At 36.5% G+C, this 10,107-nt stretch overlaps 1 protein-coding gene across 1 annotated transcript in view; it reads left to right on the top strand.

Moving 5' to 3' along the window:
* The window catches only part of LOC115221699, a 24,128-nt gene that overhangs the window by 11,177 nt on the left and 2,844 nt on the right, over window positions 1-10,107 (top strand). Inside the window, exons 6-8 of the mRNA XM_029791904.2 lie at window positions 1,150-1,482; window positions 4,896-5,228; window positions 7,775-8,106. Of these exons, the coding sequence (XP_029647764.1) occupies window positions 1,150-1,482; window positions 4,896-5,228; window positions 7,775-8,055 (947 nt within the window). The 3' untranslated portion in view covers window positions 8,056-8,106. The remainder of the gene's footprint in view (window positions 1-1,149; window positions 1,483-4,895; window positions 5,229-7,774; window positions 8,107-10,107) is intronic.

Genomic DNA, 10,107 nt, shown 5'->3' on the forward strand with positions numbered 1-10,107 from the left:
ACACACACACACACAGACACACACACTCACACACAGACACACACACACACATACATACACACACACACAGAGTGACGACCGTAACATGTAGAGGCATAGGGGAAAATGCATTAACTCCGATGTAGTAACAACACATTTCTGTGAATATTCACACATTTATTCATCCAGACTTTATGGCACGTGCGTGTATATATATATATATATATATATTATATATATATATATATATATCTATATATATATATAATATATATACATACACACATATATATGTATCTATTTATTCCTTTATTTGCACATATGTATTCGCATGCATACATACATACATACATTCATACATACATACATACATACATACATACATACATACATACATACATTCATACATACATTCATACATACATACAGTTGTGCATACGCACCCACATAAATCCTTGTGTTGATGCTCATGGTTAAGCCACTTAGAATAGAAAACATAAGGTATTACGACTGAATGCCAATATGTTTTATTAAAAGAGCACATTGGTTGTTTTAATAAAAACACACACACACACACACACACACACACACCACACACACACGCACACACACATGTATATGTTTTAATACTTGCTTATCTACATAAATGTAATACAAATGTATACATAGAAATAATAATACATTTCTAAATCTCTCATAGAGATTTATGCGGTAGTGATACGATAAAGTCGTTGCATGCTGTCAACTTAATGTGACAGTCCCATGAAGGGAATAATACTACTGCTATTTAGTCCTACGAAGCAGAACTGCTTCCTGTCAGCCTTGACACATTTCCTGTGTCCTTATGTTTACAAGGGGAGACAAGCACCTCCACCCAGCTAAGCCAGCAGCCAGAGAATTGTTTCTGAGTCATTGCTCGTCTTCAGTCTGGAGTAGCATGGCTTGGCTTGCTTGTCGGAGATGCCTATCTAGCCCTTGTAAACATATAATTACAACTATTTTAAATGTATACATGTCTGAAATAATACACAAAATAATCTCTGGTGGAATGCTTTTTATGATTTACCTGCCCGTTCAGTGCAATCTGCGTCTAATGAAGAGTATTGCCAGATTACGTCGTATCCAAGCAACCTTTTAGTAACTATCAAATTCTATGTTCCTCTATTGCAGCTCACTTGTCTTACGTACCAAAACCAAAGCTAAATCAGAATGTGACAGTAAAATGTGACTTCGCCTTCTCGGGTGAATTCAATGAAACCACGATTGAAATACTGCGTGCCAATATCTCCGTCTTAACTTACTCACCAGAAACTAAGACCCACAAGTTGTCCGGCAACAATGAAGCCACCAAGCTAAAAGAAATCAAATCCCATCAAGTGGGACACCATGGTTATTTATCGTTCAAGATTAACTTGAAGAGCTGTCATGAGAATAATATTACCTGTCAGACAAGGGATGTCGAAGGCAAGCTTCACTCCGTCAGCCATGACTTGCTGACACACAGTAAGTAGTTGCCAGATATTGGTCAACCATTCTACTATTCATGTTGATAACCATTCACAATCCTGTACTATGTATATCATTAGTCAATCGTTACCACTTCACGTTGTAACATATGTGCATATATATATATATATATATATGTGACCTCGTGTGTACCATTGGCGATTTTTTTCCTCTGTCTTCCCTTCTCTGGATCTTTCCTTCTCCTATGTTTCCGACGAAGAGCTCCGCTCGAAACGTTAAACCCTCTTTCATTCCTTCTTTCCTGAGCGTCCAATAATACTATATTTGTTCCACGTCCGAGGGCATTTATACAACCAAATCGGTTAACGGTTATTTTCAATACTTTTCTCGCTGGATTAAGTGTTCGTTTCTCTTTTTGTCTACTGCAATTTTATTTTGGGATCTTCTATATATATGAAGAATTTTCCTCCGTCTGGCTGTTTTTCTCTCTGCAAAACGAAGAGTTGCATTATGGAACTGTCATTTTAACGCCGGATGCTCCTGTACCAGATGCTGGATGTGTCGAAACAATTGTTGTGATTAATAATATATTCTCGTATATTCCATATTCATTCTTTTATCTTTTATTTGTTATATAAATATTTTTTTCTCTCCTTTTTCTCTCTCCTTTTTTCTCTTCTTTTTTCTCTTCTAAAGAAGCTGATGCAAATCAGTCTTCTCGCGTTCTTGGTTTTGTGATACTTTGGTCTGATAGCATAGATTCGAAAACGATAGGTGGTAGTAAACTGTGCTAGTCATCATCCGTCCTCTGAGCTGTTGAAGATTCTAAGTACGGATAGCGATAGTGCCCGTATATATATATATATATATACATATATATATATATAATATATATATTATATATATATATATATATATATATTATATATATATATATATATAATATATATATATCAATAATAATAAAGGGTAAAATTAATTAATTATTTTACCAAGTTGTTCGGTATGTTAAAAGAACCATTATCGGTAAGCTTAAACAAAAATCTTTATAATTATGAGTATAATTATAATTAAGGTTCAGCAAAAATTTACCTCACCACATTCCGAAATTTAGAAAGAGCAGTTAAAACTAACTATTTCACTACCATAAGAAGATTTTCTTATGGTAGTGAACTCTAATTATAATTATACTCATAATTATAAAAATGTATATATATATATATCTGTTTGTCTGTCTGTCTATCTATCTATCTATCTATCTATCTATCTATCTATCTATCTATCTATCTATCTATCTATCTATCTATCTATCTATCTATCTATCTATCTATCTATCTGTCTGTCTATTATCTATCTATCTATCTTCTATCTATCTATCTATCTATCTATCTATCTATCTATCTATCTATCTATATCTCTATCTATCTATCCATCTATCTCTATCTATCTATCTATCTATCTATCTATCTATCCATTTATCTATCTATCTATCTCTATCTATCTATCTATCTATCTATCTATCTATCTATCTATCTATCTATCTATCCATTTATCTATCTATCTATCTATCTATCTATCTATCTATCTCTATCTATCTATCTATCTATCTATCTATCTATCTATCTATATATATATATATATAATATATATATACGAAGCTTTTTGCATTGGAAGCCCATGCTTTTACGCTTTGATTAGTAAGAAAATGTGTTTTCATTTTCGCAAGTTTATGCAGTATATTTCTTTCGATTTTTTTATGAGGGATTATATCCAGTTGTCTCAATATTATAATAATATAATAATGAAATTATTGTATACAGTGCTCAGGTGCACCACAACTTGTCAGAAAGTGCATATAAATTACATGCAGTAATGTAGAAATGTCTGGAAAGCGAACAATGTATGAGTCAGATACATGCATGTGTGTGTATGGAGAGGAGAAGATCAAGTGTAGTGTTGGCGAATCTCAGGAAGCATGGAAGTTTTGAAGGATGCAGTGCTCCGACAACTAACAACTGATGCCGGCAGTTTGTTCCATGCTTCAGCAACTCTCAGCGTGAAAAAATGTTTCCTGAAGTCATGGGAGCTGTGCTGTTTTCTTACTTTGTAAATATGTCCACGGGTGTTAGATGGGTGGAGTTTGAAGAGGTGCTCAGAGTTATTGTTTGTGCGATGGTTGATAATTTTACTTAACAGGTTTCACTATTTAGTCTTTCAAAGTTCGCTGATATATTACTGAACACGGTTCTTTTAGCACTGGCCTATCACCTAATATATTTTTTCAGTGGAGCTGCTCGCTCGAGTGTAGTTCGGGTAAATGTAATCAATTATCCCGTTCTTTTGTATTTCTCTCTCTTTTCTGTAAGGTCCTCCTTAACGTTAACTGGGTAATCTGTTGCAGTGTGTTTTATTCTGTTTGTAGGGTTGAAGGTGTGTTTTTATTGTGGCTGTATATTTGATTTTATGCCCCTTTGAGGATCTCAATGGTCTCCATCACCATTTTTGAGTTTTTCTTTTTATACTTGTTTCTTTTGTTTTTAACTTGCTGTAATACCTCTCTTCTTGTATAGTGTATTCTGCACAATTTTGCTATGTGCTAAGGCGCATTTATTATATGTACTGGTATTTTTGCTGCTGTTGTGTTGCCAGAGTATTATGAATTATGTACACGGTGGATTCTGTTGCAATGTTTCACAGGTTAGTGGTCCTTCATGGTATACATAGATGGTTGTTTTGTTTTATTTTCTGCTTGTATTCTTTACATGATCTGCTTTCTTTCAAATCTTTAGATTTTGTTATTAATTGTTATATTAGAAGAAATACGTTTGCATTAAGTTTACTAACTTTCTATCGAACCCCAATGTAACTCATACATCTCTTTTATAGCAGTGTTGAATATCCTCCTTCTTCCACCTCTTCCTTCTCCTCCTCCTCCTCCTTCTTCTCCTCCTCCTCCCGCCTTTCCTCTTCCTCCTCCTTCCGCCCCTCTTCCGCCCTCCTCCTCCCGTCCCTCCTCCCGTCCCTCCTCCCGTCCCTCCTCCCGTCCCTCCTCCCGTCCCTCCTCCCGTCCCTCCTCCTGCCCTCCTCCTCCTCCATCATCTTCTTCCTTCTCCCCTCCCCTCCCGCCCCTTTTCCTCCTCCTCATCTTCTTCCTCCTCCTCATCTTCTTCCTCCTCCTCATCTTCTTCCTCCTCCTCATCTTCTTCCTCCTCCTCATCTTCTTCCTCCTCCTCATCTTCTTCCTCCTCATCATCTTCTTCCTCCTCCTCATCTTCTTCCTCCTCATCATCTTCTTCCTCCTCCTCATCTTCTTCCTTCTCCCCTCCCCTCCCGCCTATTCTCCTCCTCCTCCTCCTTATCTTCTTCTTCTTTTTCTTCTTCTTTCTTCTTCTTCTTCTTCTTCTTCTTCCTCCTCCTCCTCCTTATCGTGATCGTCGTTTATTTTGCAGACTTTATTCCTTCAGTCAAGATAAACCGAGGTACGTGCATCAGGTTAAAACGGGGCAGCGCGCGAGTGGTGTGCACAGGGTACAGCCAAGAAATGACAACAACATTGAAGTGGTATCTCACCACTGACGAAGGAGACTATAAAGAAACCAACGGCGTGGAAACGATAGATTCTCCTCCCAAATATGATTATACCAAATGTGTCTATGTACAAAAAAGCACGATCGTATTGGATTATAAAGGCAAACGACGAAATGCGAAATGTGTGATGGTTTCAGAAGTCGCTAACAGAAAGGTTGAATTAGTCGATGATGTTTTCAGTGTTGGAAATGAAGGTGAGTTAATGAGATAGTTTTCCAAAACAGCACCAAGTTTGGTAGTCTGTATTGTTATTGATGTTTGTCTTCAAGTCAGCAGTTATCGAATAATGTTTCTACGCTTAACTTATGAAATATGTCCTTAATTTTTTGAAGACGTAAGGCTAGGATTTGAGGGTGCTTAGATTCTGTTTCTAACCGCTAAAAAAACCCCCAAAAAACAAATGTCTTGAGAGAGATTTTTATCACCCAACACTCGATATAATCAAGGTCAACAAATTCATATAAACAACAGTTTTAATTCTTATAACAATTATGTCACTATTTTTGTTTTTGCTATTATTATTATTATTATTATTATTATTATTATTATTACTATTACTATTACTATTATTATTACTATTATTATTACTATTACTATTATTATTATTATTATATTATTATTATATTATTATTATTATCATTATCATTATCATTATCATTATCTAACTTATTTAGGCGGTGAGCTGGCAGGATTGTCAGTACGCTGGACAAAATGCTTAGCAGTAGTTCTTCCATCGCTACCTTCTGAGTTCAAATTCCACTGAGGTCGACTTTACCTTTCATTCCTTTCGGGGTCGATAAATTAAGCACATGAACACCCAAAGTGGAAAGAGCGCCCTCATCATCAAGACCTAGGAAAAAAAAAACATGCTAGATAATTGATATGATAGTACCTACCGATAGAAAATTTCACAGCAAAGGAATTTTAAAAGCTGTCGAAATATAAGGACCTTGAAATTGAAATATCTAGGACGAGGCAATTAAAAACTGTCTTCTGTCTTTGAGGAAGCTGAAAAATACAAGAAAGAAGTCATAGTACCTGACAACTATGAAGAAAAAGAAGAAACAACAAAGGCTGTAAAACAACTGAAATCCAAACTAAAACTGGAACGACAAAGTATCATAATAAAACGATGGCAATAAAAGCCTTTGGATGGCAAATATTGCGATAAGCTAAACAGTAAAAAACAAACATAAAAAAAAAAACAAAGTAAAATCTCAACAATGGCTGAGAAGCTCAGGATTCAAAGCAGAGACTGAAGGATGTTTAATTACAGTACAAGATCAAAGCCAGCCCACCAGAAATCACTAAAAACATAATGAAAAAGAAAAAAAAACAAAATACAAGTAACTGCAGAATATGTGGTGGTAGGGAAGAAACAAGAAACCATATTGTCTCTGGCTGCCCAGTCCTGGCTAGAAGGAATATATTCAGACATGATAGAATCGGGACCTATATACACGGGAAGCTATGTCAAAACTATGGTATAGACACACCCCAGAAAAGGTCTCAGAAAATGACAAGGCAACCATACTCTGGGATATTACACAGATAGAAAAATCAAGACTAATAGACCAGATATAGTTGTCAGAGATCACCATGAAAACTGCCTTCTAATCGATGTATCAATACCAACAGATGGCAATGTATCTCTAAAAGAAACGAAGAAGCTCTCAAACTACAAAGATCTGGAAATAGAAGTAACTCGAATGAGGAGTCTAGAAACAGAAAAATCACTATAATAATAGGTGCATTAGGTATAATAAAAAAAAAAGATTCAGAAAAATGCATAAGCAAAACACTTGGACTTAGAAACGTATATAATGTACAGAAAATAGCACTACTAGGCATCGCAGACATCCTATGTAAAGCAATTTCAATATAGTGAAAATAAGAGCATCACAACAAACAACGACACATATCCAAGACATAGAGAGCTGCGGATGGTAGTGCAGTGAAAACACGTGATAAAATTAAGACTACTGAATAATAATAATAATAATAATAATAATAATAATAATAATAATCATAATAATAATGATCCTTTCTATCTGAAATTTTTTGGGAAGGAATTAGTCGATTGAATCGACACCAGCACACAACTGGCACCTAATTTATCGACTTCGGAAGGATGAAAGGCAAAGTCGACCTCGGCAGAATTGGGAACTCAGAACGTAGCTGCAGACGAAATACCGCTAAGCATTTCACCCAGCGTGCTAACGATTCTGCCATATCGCCGCCTTAATAATAATAATAATAATAATAATAATAATAATAATAATAATAATAATAATGATAATAATAACAATAACAACAACAACAACAACAAAAAATGAGCAAAAAAAAGAAAAAGCATAGAGGGAAAAGAAAATGTATTGGCAATCATTTTGATTTTAATCACCTTATTTTGAAATTGTATGGATAATACCATACTAAACTCTGGTGCCTCAACTCAAGTACCATATTCATCTGAATATCTCTCTCTCTCTCTCCCTCTCTCCCTCTCACACACGCCTCTCTCTCTCTCTCTCTCTCTATATATATATATATGTAAGTGCGTGTCTGTATGAGGTTATCTATCTATATCTATCTATCTATCTATCTATCTATCTATCTATCTATCTATCTATCTATCTATCTATCTATTGGTCTGTCTATCTGCCTACCTGCCTGTCTATCTGTTTGTCTGTATATCTATATTTTAATTTGGCCCTAAAATTGTTTTTGCTTTTGAAAACAGTGCCACCCGGAAAGTTACAAATGGTTAAAAAATGCACCGGGGTTCGTAAAGGCGCCGTGAAAATCGTCTGCTTCGGAGATGTAGGCCATCCAGCCGGCAATCTCAGGATATTCGAAGTAAACGAGGCTAACTCAAGAATATATCAAGTAACCGGAGACGAAATGGAGATTAAAGAACCAAAATATATTATGATTCGTGCACTTACTTCGGCAGTGTCTCCTTTTTGCACACCAAAAACAGGCGGTCAACGACGACATATATTTGTAAAACACAAGTGTTGATCGGCGATTCGGTTAGACAAACGGAGACAAAATTCCAAGTTCGACCTACAGGTAAGTAGATGTTTGCACGCGCTCTCTCTCTCCCTTTCTCACTCTCTCTCTCTCTCTCTGTCTCTCTCTCTCTCGCATACACACACGCACGCACGCACGTACAAACGCAAAACACACACGCAAACTTATATGTTTTGTTTACTTGTTCTAGTTGTTCATAATTATATGTATATATATATATATATATATATATATATATATATATATATATATATATAATATCTTTACTCTTTACTCTTTTACTTGTTTCAGTCATTTGACTGCAGCCATGCTGGAGCACCGCCTTTAGTCGAGCAAATCGACCCCGGGACTTATTCTTTGTAAGCCCAGTACTTATTCTATCGGTCTTTTTGCCGAACCGCTAAGTGACGGGGACGTAAACACACCAGCATCGGAGTTCAAGCAATGCTAGGGGGACAAACACATACACACACATATATATATATATATATATACATACATACGACAGGCTTCTTTCAGTTTCCGTCTACCAAATCCACTCACAAGGCATTGGTCGGCCCGGGGCTATAGCAGAAGACACTTGGCCAAGATGCCACGCAGTGGGACTGAACCCGGAACCATGTGGCTGGTAAACAAGCTACTTACCACACAGCCACTCCTGCGCCTATATATATTAAAAGTGGGGAAGGCCGGTTTATAGGATTACTGTGGGTTTCACGGCCATCAGGTGTTTGGCCATATGGCGTATCGTCAAAACCCGAAAATCTGTTGGTCTTAGGCTAAACACTTTATGGTCGGGATACCCAGGGTAATCCCATAAACCGGCCTTCCCCACTTTTAATGTATACTGTTCTATATATATATATATATATATATATATATATATGTAGTCAGTTGAAGATATAGTGTACTCTTTAGGGATTATAAAATCCAGATATCAACTGGAGTATTCTCTCAATATATAGGGGATAAACAGACCTCATTATATAGGGATAAGCAGATATATACATACATACATACATACATACATACATACATACATACATACATACATACGTACGTACATGCTTACATACATATATGTGTGCGTGTGTATGTGAGTATGGTATACCTTTGTGTTTGTGTTTGTTCCCGAACATCGTTTGACAACCAGTGTTGGTATATTTACGTCTCCGTAATTTACTAGCACTTCCGTCAAAAGAGATCGATAAACTAAGTACCAGAACAAGTACTGGGGTCGATCTGTGTAATTGGATCCTTCACGATAGTGCTCCAGTAAGGTTGCATTTCAATGACTGAAACAAGTAAAAGGTAAACGCCAAGGTTCCCGCGTAGTGTTCCTTCACCGCGTACAACAGAAACAAACAAACAAACAAACATACAGGTAAACAAACAAAAATAAATGGTTACATGAAAAGCAGTGTTGCCTGTCGAGAAGACTTCACAGATAAAAAGAGGAAGTGGATATCGCAGAAATGAGTAAAAGTAGGCGTTTCTCAGTCAAACGAGTAAAGGCGGCGGTAGTTTTTGGTGAAGATATGAGATGCATGTTATGTATATATGTGTATGGAGGCGTGTCCATCAAGTTCTCATTCAACGACACGGCATTAGATGACGCTGGAGCAGACGCTGAAATACCAGATCTGTCCTCATCAGAGTAGATTTTTGTAATTTCAAGTGTAGCCACATGCTCTGTTCATTGACTGGCACACTTTGTATGTCTTGACTCCAAAGCAGCCACGTATGGCCCAGGTAGTATTGCTTGAATTTGAGCCTTCCCTTGAATTTCCATAAACTCTTGTCGTCCAGGGGTATACACAATTCTGAAAAATATTCAGCCACTTCGTCAACGATACCAACCTATCAGTCGACGTACGTTTAGCTTGACCGGTGCTAGCAAAGGCAACGGCGTATATTTATGTCAACTGCTGCAAAACGCAAAAGCAAATATACAAATGCGGTGGCGTAAATTAACGCCAACCGATTTAAAGTGGTTAAATTGTATAAAAAACAATTCTCTCTTTATTGTGTCTTTGGTCA

Source organism: Octopus sinensis, linkage group LG18 (assembly GCF_006345805.1).
Source record: "Octopus sinensis linkage group LG18, ASM634580v1, whole genome shotgun sequence".
Lineage (NCBI taxonomy): Eukaryota > Metazoa > Mollusca > Cephalopoda > Octopoda > Octopodidae > Octopus > Octopus sinensis.